The following is a 19,488-nucleotide window of genomic DNA, read 5'->3' as shown; positions in this document are numbered from 1 at the left end:
GAAGATTAAGCCAGGGAAGTACACATAAAGACCAAAAAAAAAAAGTACAGTAATAAAGAAAATATCTAAAGTAGATGGAAAGCTCTTTGAGAGTAGGAGCTGTTTCTTTTGCTTCTTTCTCTTGTGCTCTTCCAAACACATAGTATGATGTTCTGCTTGCAGTTTGTGATTGATAAAGAACATTGATTGACTATGTCATAGTGGACCAAAAACTTGAATGTGAGTTGGCAGTATAGTCCTGTTAAAAAAGCAAGCATAACTCTGGGATGGCTAACAATTAATATTGCTCAGAGAAATCATGAAATGCCCTGCCTACCTTTAGGACTGATCAGAATCGCCAAGTACTTGCCTAGAGCTACACTGTACAATTTTTGATTGACTACATGATTGGGTGGGTAGGAACTAAGACAAGAAAGAAAAGGGAACTGGGTTTATTTAGTCTAGAAAAATGGCTAGAAGTGATTTAATGGTGGCCTTCAAAAGTACAAATGATGGAAACCAGTTCCTTTCCATGTCAGCTGGGGAAAAAAAAGGAGAAACCTGTACTAAAGTGAAGAATAAATGATTAAATTAGAGATTGGGAATACTTTACCGTCAGTGATATTTCAGCATCAGACTGGGTCACCAAGAGGTGTTCTGAAATTTCCTTATCATCATTGTCTATGGCATTTATTGAGTGTCTACTGTGTGCGGAGTACCGTACTAAGTGTTTGAGAGAAGACAATGCAACAGAGTTGGTAGACACATTCCCTGTCAGAAGTCTTTAAAAATATGAGCTCTCGATCTGTTTAGGATGGATTTAGTATGGTTATATTTGGGCTAGGTGATCTCTTTTGCTTGGGAAATGAATTAGATGATTTCCCTTATAACCTCACGATTCTATAATTTCACTAGGTTGAAAAATAGAACATTGTGGTCAGGGAATGTGTCTGTTTATGGTTGTATTGTACTCTCCCAAGCACTTAATAAAGTGTTCTGCACATGGTAAGTGCTCAATAAATACAATTGAATGAATGAATGAAGTCCATGCCTGATCTCCAACACTGTTCAACCATAAACGCAAAGGTGAAATGGAAAGGAAAGGCAGAGTTTAGTGACTGCCTTTAGGTTCTCTAGCTTTCTACTAATATTTCTAGGCCTGGGCCACATTAGCATAAACTAACTTGGCTGAAATAAATATTAATGTTAGTCCTTATTCAGACTTCCCAAAAGATTTAGAAAAATCTTTCCCAAAGTATAGTATAATATCATTTTGACTCCCTCCTTCCTCCTCCAACTCCCCAAATCCCTGCCTCACTGGATAGGACCATTGTTCAGAAATTCAAAGGAGTGCATTGTGCTACTACCAATTGTTCAGGAATTACCCTCTATTACTGACTAGATTAATTAGAGTCGAGAGGAAACAAATGAAGAAATGGGAAAATTGTTCTTGGCACTCCAATTCTGTTCTCCCATGTACTGCCTGTTTTTCATTTTACATTGGTTTATTTCTCAGTTTTCCTTGCTCTTTTTTTTTCCTACTTTGATGCATATCTTGTTTTTTGGATAACATTTAAATGAAAGGTTGGTTGATCTCCCAACAGATAAAGTACTTAGGGCCACCTATTCATGCTAGTATTAAGCACTGTTATTCTGAAAAATAAAAAAATGTATCGATGAAACAGGAACCTGTCTGGGAATTAATTAACAGGAGTTTCTGGTACACTTGATTTCCCTTAGTTGAATGGCTTTGCCAAATGCATTTTTACTGAGGAAAATAATGCAAGGCACAAAATAAGCCATAACATATAATTAAAGCAGAATTACCCATAAGTAAATACATATTATCGGAAAAGTGGGAAATGAACAAAACCATTACAGTAAAGGAAGATGTCAAGTGTAATTTATTGAGCATCTTGAACAGATGTGGTTGAAATTTATGTCTAAAAAAGAAATGGGAAGAATGTGGCTTTTGGAAATTATTTTCACCTTCAATATAACTTTTTTCTTTGAGGGAAAATTATCTTATAGAAAACACATAAGCAGGTAGACGTTAGAAAGCTTTCAAAAGATGGGCTGTTCAGTAATTGGTGATAGAGATGCATTTTAAAAAATATTCTGGATTCTGTATCGTATACCTTTGGTTCTCTTTTTTTCTCCTGATTATTTCATTCATGCGATCATTCAGAAAAGGAGCTGATAATTGTTCATTGATAGTACTCAACCAAATCTTTGAAGCTGGTAACTGTGACTTCTCTAACAAATCTACTAATATTACTGCTCTAAATCAAAGCAAGTCGGCATGAAAATCAGATTCTTTTTGGAACCTGCTTACCATGTTTTATGTAATCAAGAGTTGAAGGTAGTAGCTTACTGCACATGTCATATATTACACCTGAAGCAGATATTTCAGACACATCAGAAAAGGGTACTTTGATTCACTACCATTGGCTGTAGAATAAAATAGTGAAAAAAATTTTCAACAGTCTCTAATAAGCAATATATCAACTAAACACTGTCAGGTTTTGTAGAAAGCTTCACAGCATGATTTATTGCATTAATTATAGTCTTGTGGGCTTCACGCTGCTAAGCCTGAAATTGCAGTCACATTCTAAAGTTGATTTAAGAATATGCTTTGGCCAAGACTAAAGTGCTGCTTATTATGATTAATGCAATAAAATATTTATTACACACTCCTATTCTTCGTTTCTCTGGTGCTCCACTGTTGAAGGCTTTATTCCAGTGTTGTGATTTACAATTAGGTTTGAGGTTATGAGGAGTCTCATCTGGTTTCCATCCACTCATGTTATTTGTTCCCATTTTTACATCCTTTTGTCCTCATTCTTTTTCTTTTTGTTTCATCCAACTTTTCATCTCTTTTAGAACCTGGAGGCTGCACTGCATAGAAACCAAGTAACTACTGTGGTTCAGTCCCACTTCCTTAACTATTTGTCCTGCTGTCTTGGATGACTCCAAAATATCCCACTTCTCAGAAAACTGTTACCACAGGCAAACCTTGCTGAGGGATTAGGGAAGAGTTTTTTGCATTGGTTTTTTTTTCCTTGTACTTTTTGTTGTACTGGAGATGCCGTATAGGAAGAACCAGCTGGTTTTGGCAGTAGATTGAATGTGAGATTTGAAAGACCATGAGGAGTCAAAGATGGGGAGTGGACAAATATGGGAAATAGCGTTAGGCTAAATTGAAGGTTTTGGATTGTATATGTAGTCCTAGACTGTAAACTCTATGTGGGCAGGGAACATCTGCTCTGTTGTACTCTCCCAAGCACTTAGTACAGTGCTCTGCACATAGTGCTGAGTAAATACCATTGATTGACTGACTGATTAGGAACTGTGTTGCTTTCACTACCGGGACAGATTAATTGACTGTAAAAATCATTTGCTGACCAGATCATTATTATGGGATGCAAAAATAGATTTCATTAATGATAGTATCAATAATAAAGATTTGATCTGAAATTTAACATAGTGTTACCCTGTCCTGGGGCAAGGTTTGGGGGTGAAATGGGGTGATGAAAAATAGGAAGTTTGAAGAATGTATAGCCAGTGAGGAGAGGGTTCCTGTCCCTGGACCGTGGATGCAATGACACTCCTGACCTTGTATCCACCCCAGCGCTTAGTACAGTGCTTGCCACATAGTAGGCACTTAACAAATGCCATCATTATTATTTTTATTTTTATTAAGGACTATTGACTTTAGTAGTAACAGTGGTGAACAAGAACTGGCTGGGACCCATCCATGGATCTCTTGAAATCTTTTTCAGTCCTTCTTGTTCCATAACTTTACTGTCTAATAATTTAGCCAAACCTTCCTTGAACATACTCCTTTCTGTCTGAACACCTGCTGTTGACACAGCCCCAGGAAATGATTCCTTGTGTGTTATACAATGGTAGCTTGCATTTTGGCAAGATGTTATATAGTTTGAGTCTCAAAGCGCAATGATTTATTTGGGGTTCACTTATAACTTGGGGAAAATAAAAGCCTTGTCAATGAAATCAGTAGTATTTACTGAGCACTTCCTGTGTACAGAACACTGTACGAAGCGTTTCTCTGAATACAGTACAACAGAGCTGGCAGGCACGTTCCCTACCAGCAATGAGCTTACAGTTTAGAGAAATGAAAGAATTATGAATGAAATGATATAATAAAACAATGAAAGAACATCCTAATTTTCCCAGTACCTAAAATTACTTTCCCACAGTGTTGCCTGCACTGCAGACAGACACTCAACAACCCCCTAGTTCTTTGGGAGCAGTGATGCTCACCTCCCTGATTTACTGCTGGAAAGTAAAATAAGGTCCCAAGGGAATTGGTGTTCATATTGTGTGGCTTGAAATATATTTGAGATGAAGAAAAACAAGGGATAATTTTTCAGGACAATCAAAGTTGAACTCACTGAGTCCTGGAATGAATGAATGTATGTGCAGGTGACAGCGGCCTCAGAAAATACCGTTTAAAAATATTTCAATATTCGGTTCAACATGCGGATGTCTTCAGACATGCTCACTTCTTCCATAGTGTGTGGTTTTGCCGCTTGTTATGGATAGAATCCTGTCAGGGAATTAGGGAACATTCTTCTAACATCACATATCTTTATGGGGTGCAACTATGGTGTTGGAGAAGGTGGTCACGCACGTGCATGTGGCATTGGTTCAGGTATGCCTACTAGAAAGTGTACTCTTAAGATGTGTACCGTACCACTCTGAGAATCAAGAGGTCTTGTGTTCTAGTTCCAGTTCTGCCTGCTGGGAGTATGCCATCAATCAATCAATCATTACTATTTAAAGCGCTTGTGAGTACAATAGAGGTAGAAGACATACTCCCTGTCCACAAGAAGCTGGTGGGGGTCGGGGGCATAATTCACAAATAGGAGGAAGTGCCCAAAAAGTAGATCATGCAAATCACTATGTACAGAAGTCCACTGAAGATGATAGTTTAGGAGGCTGTGACCTGGGGGAGAAGAAAAATCAGTCAGGGAAAGTCCCCCTGGGGGAGACGAGATTTTAGAAGGGCTTTGGAGAGGGGGAGAGCTGGGGTCTGGCAGATTTTAACAGGGAGGGAGTTCCAAGAAGGAAGAAGCTGTGTGAGCCAACGTTGGAGGTAGGAAAGTCAAGAACAAGGCACAGGAGAAGGTGAGCGGGGAGGGTGCGGTGAAGTAAAGTAGGAGTATGGATAGGGATTGCTAATGGGAGGCCTTAAAGTCAATAGACAGGAAGTTCTCTTGGAGGTGTCCTTCTATTCTCCAGCTACACCTTGGAGAACTCATTTGTACCATCTCTACACAGATAACTTTCAAATTTACCTCTCCAGCCCTGACTTCTCTCCTTCTCTGCAGTCTTACATTTTCTCCTGCCTTCAGGACATCTCATCCCACCACCACTTCTAACTTAACATGTCCAAAACAGAGCTCCTCATCTTCCCACCCAAACCCTATCTTCCCTTTGTCTTTCCCCATCACCGCAGATAGCACCACTATCCTCCCTGTCTCACAAACCCATAACCTTGGCGTTATTCTCAACTCATCTTTCTCATTCAATCCACCTACTCAGTCTGTCACCAAATCCTGTTGGTTCTACGCTCACAACGTGACTAAAGTCCACCCTTTACTCTCTACCCAAACTATTACTATGCTGATCCAAGCACTTACCTTATCCTTTCTTGACTCCACCCCAACACTTAATACAGTGGCTGGCACATAGTAGGAACTTAACAAATACCACAATTCTTCTTATTATTATCATTATTATTATTACTGCATCAGCCTCCTCACTGACCTCCCTGCCTCTTGTCTCTCTCCACTCCAGTCCTTCACTCTGCTGCTGCTGCCTGTCTCATTTTTGAAAAGAAAAAATAAACCACATTCAGTCCCTGCTCTCTTCCTTCTTTCTTCCCTCCAACCCCTCCTTTTTTCACCCCTCTTTTCCTGCCCTGCCCCTCAAAGTCACATCCCCTTGATGCTGTTCTCTCCCCACAACACTCCACCCCATGTTCCCCCCCTCGGGCTCAAGATGAAAAGTTAGCACCCCAGGTATGGGTATTAAGTTTTCCAGACAGGGAGTGAGAGTATTGACTAGATGCATGAGAGTGCACTCCCAAGGATGTCTGCTTTGGAAGAACTGAGGGAAACCATGTGAACAGGCTCAAAGACAAAGAAATAGCGTGGAAGAGTTTGGGAGCCTGGATCCTAGCTTGGAGAATGGTACAGAACCAAGGGGAGATTTGTGGATTTTAACTGGATTTGATTTTATGCCTCTCTTAACTTTGAACTGATGCAGGCCTGTTATTTCCTGTATGCTTGTCCAGTTCTGATAGCTGTTTAGGGTTTTACCTAAAACTGGAATTACCTTTCTTTAGCTTTAGTAAACTACTTTTTTAATGTAAAGAGGGATTGCCTGTATATCTTGTGTTCTGAGAACCCACGTGCATCTTGAGATCACATTAGAATTAGGATTTTTAAAAACCAAAAACCTCCTAGTGCAGCTATTGTCCCTCATGGCCAGAGAGTGGAACTTTATTATTATCACTGTGCTGTTTGTTAAGCGTTTACTGTGTGCTAAGCATTGTGTTAAGCACTGGAGTAGATAGACTACAATGAAATCTGACATAATCCCACAAATGATCCCTGCACCATTTGGATGACTGTTAGTAACAAAGTAACAGAGAAGCAGTGAGGCCTAGTGGATAAAGTATGGGTCTGAAAGTCAGTTGGACCTGGGTTCTAATCCTGCCTCCACCATTTGTCTGCTGTGTGACCTTGAGCAAGTCACTTAACTTTTCTGTACCTCAATGACCTCATCTGTAAAATGGGGATTGAGACTGGGCACTCTAATATGGGACAGGAACTGTGTCCAGCGCAATTATCTTGTATCTACCCCAGTGCTTAGTACAGTGCCTGGCACATAATAAGCGCTTAACAAATACCACAGTTATTAGTAGTAGTAGTAGTAGTAGTAGTATTAAAGTGGAGGTGATGATTTTCCAAAGCGACTCTAGCCAGGAAGCATTCTTGCAGAACTATGGAAAACTGCGGACCTTGAAATTGCAATAAACTCCAATAATTAAAGTTGGAGAAATTTCCCGGCTTTTGTAGGTGGTAACCTACTTTAGCACAGTGTAAGTGAGCCCTTTGTCAGGGTTTATCCAAATAATGCCTGAGTCCAAAGCCACATCCCTTTGGTACATAGAAAAATTCCTCACTCAGTTTCATTTAGCAGTGTCATAAAAATATGTGAGAATACATCAGGGTGTGTCATTGCAGAGAAGGCGCAGAGACATTCAGTCCCATGGCCACAGGTTGAACCCCTAACTCTGGCAAGCTGTTTCACAGTGTGTTGTGCTGATCACAGGGGCATCAGGTGAGATGATGTAGATGACGCAGATGACATGAATTCACTTCATAGTGATGTGGACTTACAGTAAGCCTGAAGGAAAACTAGGAAGCTGTACGTACAACCAGATATTCTCATTGGTAACACAGAATTTAAGGCAGTCACTGAATTCTGCTCCCCTGATGGTTTACTCTCTAGTAGGGCACGGATAGATGAAGAAGTAGCCAACTGAATAAAAAAGACCAGCATGGCTTGCAGCGGATTGGAAAAACAGAGGAATGGTGGCAACTGAGTATCTGAAAACTGCCATCTGATTACTGAGAAGCAGCATGGCCTAATGGAAAGATCACTGACCTGGGTTCTGAACCCAGCACTGCCACTTGTCCACTGGGTGACCTTGGGCAAGTCACTTGTTTCCTCTGGGCCTCAGTTACCTCATCTGTAAAGTGGGGATTAAGACTGTGAGCCCTATGTGGGATAGGGGCTGTGTCCAACCTGATTATCTCATATCTACCCCAGCGCTTAGCAGGGCCTGGCATGTGGTAAGCGTTTAACAAATACCATTTAAAAAACAAAAAACAAAGCTCTATATCAAGCTGAAGATCTAGAAAACTGCTGGAATTTCCAACCTTCTAAATAACTTCTCTGTGAGACCCAGACAGAAAAGCGGCGTGACGTAACGGATAGAGTAAGGTCCCGGGAGAAGGTCATGGGTTCTACTGCCAGCTCCACCACTTGTCTGCCGGGTAACCTTAGGCAAGTCACTTCACGTCTCCGGGCCTCAGTTCCCTCATCTGTAAAATGGGGATTAAGACTGTGATCCCCATATGGGACAGGGACTGTGTCCAAACTGATTAACTTTTATCTACCCCAGTGTTTAGAACAGTGCCTGGCACATAGTAAGTGCTTAAAAAATACCATAATAATAATGATAGTAATAATTATTATTATTAAGACATGCTTAACTTCTTGAGCAGTTTCATCAGCATCACCTATGAACCCTACTCAACATCTAATAATAAAACAAGATTACAGGCATACCTTGGAGTTCAACTTCCCTATGATCCAACCACTCCAGGGATACTGTCTCCATTGTTTGATGCCTCAACCCATCCGTACGTATGCCCAGCCAGCCCCGATGTTATAAGCCAAGTGCTAGCATGTAAATAAATCCCTCCCCACTTGGACAGCGAAGAAACAATCAACGAGGAATGGAAAATCGGAGGGAGCTCTGCCCATGGTTTGTGTGAGATTTTCAAGCATCGAAGAGACCCCTGAGCAGACAGCCAAAGAAGTAGTTGAACTGTGGAAGCAATTTAATTTAGAAATGCATGGTTCAGCTGTCGCTACATTAATTATATCTTATTCAGGCAAATAGTTTTCCATTGAGGCCCTCATCAAACTTCAGCAATCCAGTGCATCATTGCAAACTGGTGAGATAGATGCTAATAATAATAATTGTGGTATTTGTGCCAGGCGCTGTACTAAGCACTGGAATAGATACGAGATAACCTGGTTGGACACAGTTCCTGTCCCACATAGGGCTCACGGTCTTAATCCCCATTTTGCAGATGGGTAACTGAGGCACAGTGAAGTGACTTGCCAAGGTCACACAGCAGACAAGTGGCACAGCTGGGATTAGAACCCGAGTCCTTCTGACTCCCAGACTTGTGCTCCATCTACTAGGCCACGCCCGGTTTCACCATCACCAGTTAAAATCTTGGGATTAAAAAGCTGTGTGTAATTTTTTAAGAAAACAGAGATCATTTTTAAAATACGATTGAAGAAGACCCTAATGGAGAGAGGAGTTCAAAGGTATGCAGAGATTCTCGGACATTTGCCTGCTACAAGATGCATTAAGAGGAAAGGGAGAAGACTGTTGTTCAACCTGAACTGAACAAATTCCTCACTAAAGTTGAAAAACCACCACCACAGTCAGCAGAACAACCATCTACATCTGCAGCCTCCCGCAGAGACTCTTAATCATATTCCAACTTCTTATTTATTGACTATCGTGATTTTAAGCTTGGAATTTAACAAAGTTTAAACAAGTGGTTTAGTGAGATTTATCATTACAGCATATGGCGCATAAAGCAATGTCGTATTATTTTTCCAGTGTTTCTGGAATGGATCTTAATTTTCTAACCCATAAATCTGTGGCCAAGTACACCCTGTGATAAAGACACATGATAGAAGAACTTAACTCAGTCGTATCATGGGGAATGTCTGTACGGTACCAACGAGACACTGGTTTGCAATCTGTTCACCCACAATGAGGAAATTCTCACAGCAACACCACCCAAGCAACCTGAAAGGGGACACATGCAAATTAGGAAAGTCGAATATATTCTTTAAGGACATGGTAAAACAGAGACTCAAGCAATGCATCATGACAACGGTCAGCGCACTAGTCTCTAGGCTATAATAATGATTGTTTTTGTCTTTATTGATCACTTGCTGTGTGCAAAGGACTGTACTAAGCACTTATAACAGTGGTATTATGTTCCAGGCACTGTACTATAAGCTTGTTGTGGGCAGGGAATGTCTACTAACTCTGTTGTACTGGCCCCAGCTCTTCGTACAGTGTTCTGCACACAGTAAGCGCTCAATAAATACCATCAATGATGATTGCTAGTCATCAGCCTGGCAGATGTAGCTCTCCTTGAGCAAAGACGTCATGAAGAACAGGATAGCCGGAAGCCGACCCAGTAACAGAACAGGCCACAGTATCAAACAAATGCCTTCATGAAACAGAGAACTATCTTAGCATGGATATAAGGTGGAAGAGAGTGAAAGTGTACATGTATAAAAATGTTCTCAACCATACTTGCTCACAGGGATAGGCTCGCACTTTCAATAGCATCATCTTTTGAAACGAAGAACATCTATATACATGTACACTTTTGCTTCAACAAATGGCTGCTGAAATTTTGATTAATGAAGTACTGATAAGTATAAAGCGCAAAAACGTTACAGCATTTTCTCAAGGACTAGATTCATCTTGAATTGCTTGGAGTTATGGAAATCTAGTTTGTGTGAAAGCAGTAATTAAAATCCAAAATAATTATAAGAGAATCACATTTTTCGGCCTAGTTTCATCGGTTTAACTAAATGTAATGTAATAACAGGGTTAGATGTAGAGTTTTTTATTGATATACAGATTATGACCTCTGTTTTAAATTAGAGCATATATTGATGTTTTAGCATTTTCTGAATGCCCAGCGTAAAATCAATTGTTGAATTATGGAAAGAAGTGCTTTTGCATGAAATTTACATGCTTGAAATCCTACTTCTATTAGTTTAAGTGCAGTGTATGTTCTCTAGAGGAGTCCATATAGTATACAGATTCTTGAGAATTTACCTCACATCTCCTTGCCACTCAGGTAATTATGAATGAGGGAACCTAGAGGTGGTGACCCGAAGGATAGCTGTAGATCAACACCAGTGAATGTTGTAAGGATTTTGGTGGCCATGGTTTTGGTGTGTATGGTTAGCCATACATATATGGTTAGCCATATGGTCAGAGTTTATTTCGAAACGGTAGCTTTTCTCTAATGTCCTTGGTGATTATAGGCACCAAGGTGATTAAGAAGGAATCCTCACATTAGTTTAGAAGAGGAAGATGGGATGCTTTTGATTCCTTTTAATGAAATGCTTACTTGAAAAAGGAGTTACACCTATATAAGAGTGTGTACTTTCTTGGTATAAATGTTTAGGTAAAGCTTTCCCTCCCTCTAAGGTTTATCACCTCCAGTTTTGATCTTCCCTACTTACTCCCCATTTAATCTCCCATCTCCTGAGAAGTCATAATAGGAGAGAAAGAGCCAAGAACAAAAAGCCCCCCTTTCAAGCCAGCCGGATTGGGCGTAAACGCGATATCCAAAGGCCAGGAAAGAAGCAACATGGCCTAGTGGAAAGAGCACAGGCCTGGGTGTCAGAGGACCTGGGTTCTAATCCTGACTCTGCCACTTGTCCGCTGTGTGACCTTGGTTGGGCAAGTTGTTTAACTTCTCTGTGCCTCAGTTACCTCATCTGTAAAATGGGGTTTAAGACTGTGAGCCCCACGTGGGACATGGACGGTTTTCAACTTGATTAGCTTGTGCCTACTCCAACCTGGTACATGGTAAGCGCTTAATGAGGAACATATTTTTTAAAAAGAGAAACCAGTCACACAAAAGTAAATTCAGTCTGTCAAGAAAGTAAGTGTGCTGATTTTAGGGCTTCTGGTGGAAAGTGGCTCCGGAAGTATTCCCTCTGCCTAAACAGATCAATCAGTGGTATTTATTGTGTTCTCACTGTGTGCAGAACACTCTACCAGGCACTGAACACTGTATAGATCTTATCCTGCAAGTATTGAAGGGTGCCACGGGTGAGATTTGACCCCTGAAAATTCAGGTTACAAACAGAACTTTTCTGTCCAAAAATACATGCCGAGAAACCTAATGGTCTTTGTCTTGTGTTTTCCCACAAGGAGAAAGGTTCTTGAGTAGTGAATTCAAGAAGAGGTTGGATAAAGTTATGGACGAGAAGTCCATAAAAGAGGAATTCATCCTTTACCACACAGTTGGATGTTAGGGCAAATTGTAAACTTCTTGTGGGCAGGGAATGTGTCTGTTTATTCTTATATTGTATTCTCCCAAGAGCTTAGTACAGGGCTTGACACAAAGTAAGCGCTCAATAAATATGATTGAATTTTAGTGCTAAGGTTGGAGACACACTATTAGGATGGATGGCCAGTCGTCTGACTGGCTTTTGGCACTGCTCGTATTTTTATGTTCTTGATGTTATTCTTCAAGCAGATGTCTCTTGCCTCACTAAAAGATGATGTGCCCTCTTCGTTTCCGTTTAATGCATCTTTGATGTGTTTCACTGATTTAGAATGTAAGCTCCTTGAGGGCAGGGATTGGGGCTACCAACTCTGATATGTGGTACGCTCCCAAGTATTTAGGACAGTGCTCTGCATATAATAAGTGCTCAATAAATACCATTGATTGACATTTGTTAAGCACTTGCAACGTGCCAAACACGGCACTAATCTCTGGAGAAATGGGTTCAGGGATACTAATTCAAACATCATCCACGGGCTCACAGTCTAAAATTGGAGAAGAAATAATGAGGGACGTCTAGTCTGTAATCAGTCAATCAATCAATCGTATTTACTGAGTGCTTACTTTGTGCAGAGCACTGTACTAAGCGCTTGGGAAGTACAAGTTGGCAACATATAGAGACGGTCCCTACCCAACAGTGGGCTCACACCTTGTGTGCAGGAATCTGTTGTATTGTTCTCTCTCAACTGCTTAGTACAGTGCTCTGCACCCAGCAAGCACTCAAGAAATACCATTGTTCAATTGGAAAAAACCCCAACAAAACCCAAACCCAACTTTGAGAAATGTAGCAGTTCATTCCTCTGGGAAAGAAACAATCCCCAGGATCTTCACTGCTCCAAACCACCATGACCTTCTCAACCTTATGAATGTTTTGGTGGAATTTTGGGAAGGTATTCTTCTGCCCACTCCATGTTTCAGCAGGACCGGTTTGCACCTCCCCACCTCCGGCAGAGGGGAATAATAATAGTAATAACAATGGTATTTATTAAGTGCTTACTGAGTGCCAAGCACTGTTCTAAGCGCTGGAAGAGAGGGAGGGATCTGTTTTGGTTGTCAGGAAACTCCCCCCACAAACCCTGTAGTCCCAGTGTGGCTGCAGTCTTCAACTTGAGTTTCCTATGTGTACCTACGACTCCTCAAACCTAGCTTTAATAGAGACAATAATAATAATAATAATGATGGTATTCGTTAAGTGCTTACTATGTGCCAAGCACTGTTCTAAGCACTGGGGTAGATACAAGGTAATCAGGTTGTCCCAAATGAGGCTCACAGTCTTAATCCTCATTTTATAGATGAGGGAACTGAGGCCCAGAGAAGGTAAGTGACTTGTCCAAGGTCACACAGCAGAGAAGTGGTGCAGCCAGAATTAGAACCCATGACCTCCGACTCCCAAGCCCATGCTCTTTCCACTAAGCCAGGCTGCTTCACAGCAGGAGTCTCGTCAGGTACTTATCCCAAGCACGCACCCAGTGTGATCCTAAGCAGCTACCCACGACATAACAGTTTCCACTTTTACCACAAAACTGACATCTTCTTTTCAAAAACACCGCACTCTCACTCGGCTTTTGGAACTGATGGATTCTGATACATTTAATGAATCTCGCCGCCGACCTGTCGTCCACGACTTGTCTTTGGCCTGGAATGCCCTCCCTCTTCATATCCGACAGACGATTCCTCTCCCCAGTTCCAAGCCTTATTGAAGGCACATCTCCGTCAAGAGGCCTTCTCAGACTAAGCCCCATTTCCTCTCTCCTACCCGCTTCTTTGTTGCCCTTGCACTTGGATTTTTACCCTTTATTCATCTGCCCCTCAGCCCCACAGCACATATGTACATATCCATAATTTATATTAATGGCTATATCCCCTGTAAGCTCACTGTGGCAGGGAACTTGTCTACCAACTCTGTTATATCATACTCTCCCTAGCACTTAGTACAGTGCTCTGCACATAGCACTCAATAAATTTGATTGAGTGCTTGATTTTAAAAAGAAAGAAGCAGGCAGTGTTAGCAGTGGTCTTTAATTGCTCAATGTAGGCAAAGTATTAAAACCAGAATTCCCAATGCCAAGTCTGAAAGGTGTCAGTCCCATGCTGGGGTTTTTTCCCTTGCTTACAATCATATGCTTGGATAGAATGAAGGGCAATTATATATGCACACACACACACACACACACACACACACACACTCTCTGTCTCTCCTACCTTTATTTGTTGTATTCTTTTCCACCATCCACTAGATAGGTAAAATGACTTGGCTCCATACCATTGGCAAAGCTGGCTTTCTGTTCATTGTCACTGTCTGGGGTGTCTGCCTTTCGGTTTGAAATAAGGTAATAAATGTGGTGACGTTTATCCCTCTCTCAAGAGAAGTTGTTCCTTCTACGGTCTGAAATGTTTCTCTTGTGTCGCGATTCATTCTGAAGGTATGGATTTAATTAAAGGACTTATGTTACTGAAATAAAATATCTTAAAAGCATTTTGATATTGTGGCACCAAGTGAGCTGTGTAGAAAGGGAGATCATTGCCTAGTGTGTGGACTCCAGCAAGGTGTTTTCCTGAAAGACCAATTGAGGAGTTATACTCTCTTCAAAAATAGTTGCTTTGTGCTGAAGGTGATCGTGATTCTAATTAGTATTTAATTAAGTCCTTTTGTCAGTTACAGATGCTTATCTTTAGTATCCTTTTTAAGTTAAGGTATCAAACACTTTTGCTCCTTGCTCTGAACCATGGTTTTTACTTAAGCACTGTACGTTCATAAGGTCTGGGTTTTGGTGGGAGGGGTGTCTTACTGTGTTTGTGAAAGAGTAAATGAGATGTAGCAGTACATCTTAAAAGATGAATCTGTTTCACAGTTTTTAAAGTAACCCATGGAAAGGTTGTAATTAAAAAAACAAATCGGAACCAGTTCCACCTCTGGTTTCACAAATGAAGCAATTCAATTGGGCCCCTGCACTTAGCAGTGGAATAAATATACCAGTATGACGTTTTCGAGCTCCCATTTTTCCTAAAAAGAAGACTGCCTCTAATCTCAGACTTTCCTCAAATCCTCACGCCCTAAAGCGTGCACCAGTGACATGAGTTCATTTTAATTTTTCTTTTTGCCATACCCTTCTAGTACATCATTTGTGAAACTGAAGTTGGCTTTTCAAACGTGAGACAGGTATGTAAAAAATGTTTTCCAGTGACCTTTGTGAAAATGATTCTCTTTTCTTTAATTACCCAAGGAAATTTTATCTGAGAGAGGAAAGTGCGATGTCCAAACTCACCATCACCTCTTCTGTCCCTCTTTTTATTTTTTTTTTCTCCTTCCTCGTTTGTTTCAGACCAGGATGAAAGAGCGGCCGAACTGAGCCGGGAACAGAATGAGAAAACCATCCGGAGCACTCAGACCGCTCTGCGCAATTTCCGGGAGTTCCTCATCTCCAAGTACCCTTCGGAGACCCGGGAAATCTACGTCATCCCTTGCAAGGAGCTGGATGCTTATCTGGCGTCTTTCTTTGTCGATGCCCGGCAGAAGGATGGCTCGGAGTATGAGCCCAACAGTTTGGCCAACTACCAGTGCGGCCTGGAGCGCTACCTGAAGGAGCACAGGTATGGGTACAGTATTACCAGGGATAAGGAATTCAAGCGGTCCCAGGAGGCTCTAAAGCAGAAGCAGATTGAGCTGAGGTGCAAAGGCAAGGGCAACAAGCCGCACAAGTCCATGAAGCTCACTTTCGCCGACGAGCTCATCCTACGCAAAAGGGGCCTGCTGAGTCGGTACAACCCCGAAGGGCTGCTCAATCTGGTCTGGCTCAACAACACGAAGGCGTTCGGACACTGTACCGGCTTCCACGGCTCCACCCTGAAGTGGGGCGACATCCGTCTCCGGGTGACGGAGACGGGCCTGGAGTACCTGGAGTGGATGGGGCAGGACGCCAGTGACCTGAATGCCAAGACCAAGCGAGGAGGAGGGACGGACTCCAGGGTGTACGCCACCCAACACGCGCCCCAGACCTGCCCCGTGCAGGACTACAAAGAATATGCCCAGAGGCGGCCCCCGGCTATGCGGTACGAGGACGCGCCTTTCTACCTGTCCATCAAGCCGGTGGTGAACCTGGCGGCACTTCACTGGTACAATTGCCAGGCCCTGGGCAAGAACAAGCTGGCCAAGATGGTGAAGACGATGTGTGAGAAGGGCAACATCCCTGGCAGGAAAACCAACTTCAGCGTGTACCAGAGCTGCAGCACCCTCTCCGAGGCACAGAGCAACCAGCTGGTGCTAATCTGCAACAACCTAAGCCAGCAGGCGGCCCAATCCATGGCCAGCCATTCCAGTAGCGGCAATTTCATCGTCTCCGCCTCTTACGACTCCTCCTCAGATACCGCTTGACCGGATGGTGTCGGGGGACCGGCAGTTAGCGGGGGTCCCGCCTTGGTTTTTCAGCCTGGTGGTACACGTTAACTGTGATTGTACACTACTTACCAACCCTTACCTCCCTCCCTCTCCCAGTGTTAACTTTATAAAGATGCAAATATATAATATATTTTTTTCTTTTTACAAATAAGGCGATAGAAATAGTTTAGTTTGACTAACATAGTATTTATAGGATTGCAACAAAATGAAAACGACTGAAGGGTCATGTAATATAACTGCAGATAGTACAAAAGCCAAATGGTTCTCAGGCATCACAAGGTAGAGGTAGGCATTTCCCTTCTTTTTAACCTAGCAGAGAAAGCAGTGTAACCCTACTGGGGAGTGAGAGAGTGTGAGATTGAGAGTGTGCGTTGGAGGGCTTGTCAATGTACGAGAAGTCATCTGTTCTTTTTTTTTTATTTTAAAATTACATCCTAACCTGGAGGAGCCTGATTTTTCCCTGACTGCTTTCCCTGTACTTGTTGTTAGCCAGTCCAAACAAAGAAGAGATGTCGATAGTAGCTGGGAGCATCAAATTATTTCTAATTCGGAGAGTGTTCCAGAATGTGATTCCTGAGCCATATATCGTACGATAATAGCTAGATGAATCAGATTCTCGTTAACAAAACTCAGCTGAAGATTCCTTTTTGTGCTAGCCATTCCCGATTTTCTGTAATTGGTATTCGGTATTGTTTTGAAACAATATGCAAAGCCGAAATGGCAGAAAGACTGTTGTACATCAAATTTCCGCTGATGTACAGCAAAGCGTCGGTTATCTATCAGTAAGTAGCGTGCTTCCCTTATCCAGTGAGTTCTGGGCAAGACTCAAGTAAACATAAGCAACCATTTTGACCCTCCGTTTTCCAGAGTAGGTAGAACTCTTGAAATTTCAGAAATCATCCGTAGGCCTAATAATCAATAGTCGATCAAGGATAAAGACAAAAAGAATCTTACTATTTAAAATCTAGACGCTCTAATGCAGGCCATAAGAATGACTCCCTTTAAAAGCTAAATCCCCAGAAGTTTTTATTTTTATCTGAAATAAACCTGACCATCTTTGTGCGGACGCGGGGTGATCGGGACAGTGGGTCCCATATTGCCCTATCCAGTCACATGTGAACCCATCAGGGACTATAACCATCCATGATGACTTCTTTGAGCATGAGGGACCCATAAGATGTGTATGCTTATATACATATATGAGAAATTAAAATGTTATTCTAAATGAATGAAATCATTTGCATAACAGACCTGAAAATATTTATCCGCAGTACTCTGTGAAAATTGGGGTAAGGTAACCTAATGAGTAAATGTTCTGTTTTTGTTTGGTCTACCAAGGTTTTTTTTTTATATTTCCAAACCTGTCGTGGGTTTGAGTCAAGTAAGTAGCAAGATCATTCTAAGAAATGATCTATCAATCTAAGAAAAGTCCAGTCAAACTGATAAAGAAAAGCAAGCCACCGTACTAAGTTTTCGTCAGGTGTAGCTCCGTGGGGAGAATTCAGTATATTTTTAGGAAATATTCTTGAAGTACTACATGGCATGAAAATACAGTCCACCCTGCTGGATGAAGCCGGGCATTTGCCTAGTGCACATCCATCCATCTTGGAGATAAACCTATAATTTCATAGTAACTACAAAACTAACTGGTATTTGGTAACTCTGGTATCTTGCGGTATCTTGCATTGATTTGCTTTGTGATTGTCAAACCGGATTTTACCCCAGTGGATTGAATTTTCCATCAACATCTCCTTTCTCCATTTGCTCCCCCCACCACTGCATTTACCGTTTTAAATGCAGCCACTTGCTCTTTCTCAAGGTTGAGGCTTTTTCGTTAGGGAGTTGGAATCGGAAGTGTGCTGTTGGTTTGTTGGTTGGGAGGTGCCTTGGTTCCTGTTGGTTGTTCTTCATAATCTGATATATTAGCCATTTGTTTAGTGTGGGAATGAAGAGAAGTGGCAGGAAGTGTTTGATGGCATTTTATTGTTGTACTGATGGTGAACATTTGTATATCGCACTGCCTCTTGATGTCCCAATCCAACTTATCTTCCGGTGATCTTGGTCACTTGGTCAAAATAGTAGAAAGGTGTCTCCAAACCTGTAAGGAAAGCTGAGAATTAACCTGAATTTGACTGCTAGGTGACCCTTTTACGTGATTTCCTCCTGACCTTGCACATCCCTCTTCTTAGGCTCTTTCTTCCTGTTCATTATACAGACACCCTGTTTTTAATAAAATCCATTTTAAGTGAAATCAGCCATATTTAGAATTTATTTGCTAGGAATTTATGTGATAGGAAGCATTATACATACATGCATGTAGACATCATGTTTCCCAAAGGCACTTGAAATGCTAATTTGTGCACCTTCCATTCATTAATTTACCTTGAACATTTCTTCTGGGCTTGGACGTATTCTTCCTAGCATGTTAAGCTCACATTGAGGAGTGAGGCCTCTATGCATATGGATGGTAAGTTTTGAAAGGCTTACTTAGAGAAGTCTAGAGCCCTGGTACTTTCTTTTTTTGTTTATTTGGTATTGTTCTATTTTTTTAACCCCCAAAATGAAACACTGTGGGAAACATCAGCTTGCATTTTCCTTTAGCACAGACAGTCAAAAAGAAGTTCTTTGACATGAAGCATTACTTTTGGAATGAAAAATAAGATGATGAGACATGGATTACTGAGTTGACACTGAACAGAATTATGACTGTATAATTAATCAAAAGTCTACTCATTAGAGTCAATCAATCAATCGTATTTATTGAGCACTTACTGTGTGCAGAGCACTGTACTAAGTGCTTGGGAAGGACAGGTTGGCAACATATAGAGACGGTCCCTACCCAACAGTGGGCTCAGTCTAGAAGGGGGAGACAGAGAAAAAGACAAGAATAAATTCGACAAGGAAGAGCTCTAGCTGGGATACAGTAGTTCTATAAATTCTAGAATCGTGGAAAATATATGTATACACACACATACACACATATATATATGTAATGAATATTTTATAACGAAAACAAATCCAGACTCTGGCTGGGACCAAGAGGAATCAATAGATCAATCAGTGGTATTTATTGAGCGCTTACTGTGTGTAGAGTTCTCTACTAAACACTTGGGAGAATATAATATAGTGGAGTTGGTAGACACGTTCCTTGCCCACAAC

At 41.5% G+C, this 19,488-nt stretch overlaps 1 protein-coding gene across 1 annotated transcript in view; it reads left to right on the top strand.

Moving 5' to 3' along the window:
• The window catches only part of KIAA1958 (KIAA1958 ortholog), a 116,580-nt gene that overhangs the window by 68,976 nt on the left and 28,116 nt on the right, over window positions 1-19,488 (top strand). Inside the window, exon 4 of the mRNA XM_038770326.1 lies at window positions 15,257-15,340. Within this exon, the coding sequence (XP_038626254.1) occupies window positions 15,257-15,340 (84 nt within the window). The remainder of the gene's footprint in view (window positions 1-15,256; window positions 15,341-19,488) is intronic.

This window comes from Tachyglossus aculeatus, chromosome X3 (genome assembly GCF_015852505.1).
Source record: "Tachyglossus aculeatus isolate mTacAcu1 chromosome X3, mTacAcu1.pri, whole genome shotgun sequence".
Taxonomy (NCBI): Eukaryota; Metazoa; Chordata; class Mammalia; order Monotremata; family Tachyglossidae; genus Tachyglossus; species Tachyglossus aculeatus.
Note: the sequence above shows the minus strand (reverse complement) of the source record. Positions and strands in the feature narration are given on the sequence as shown.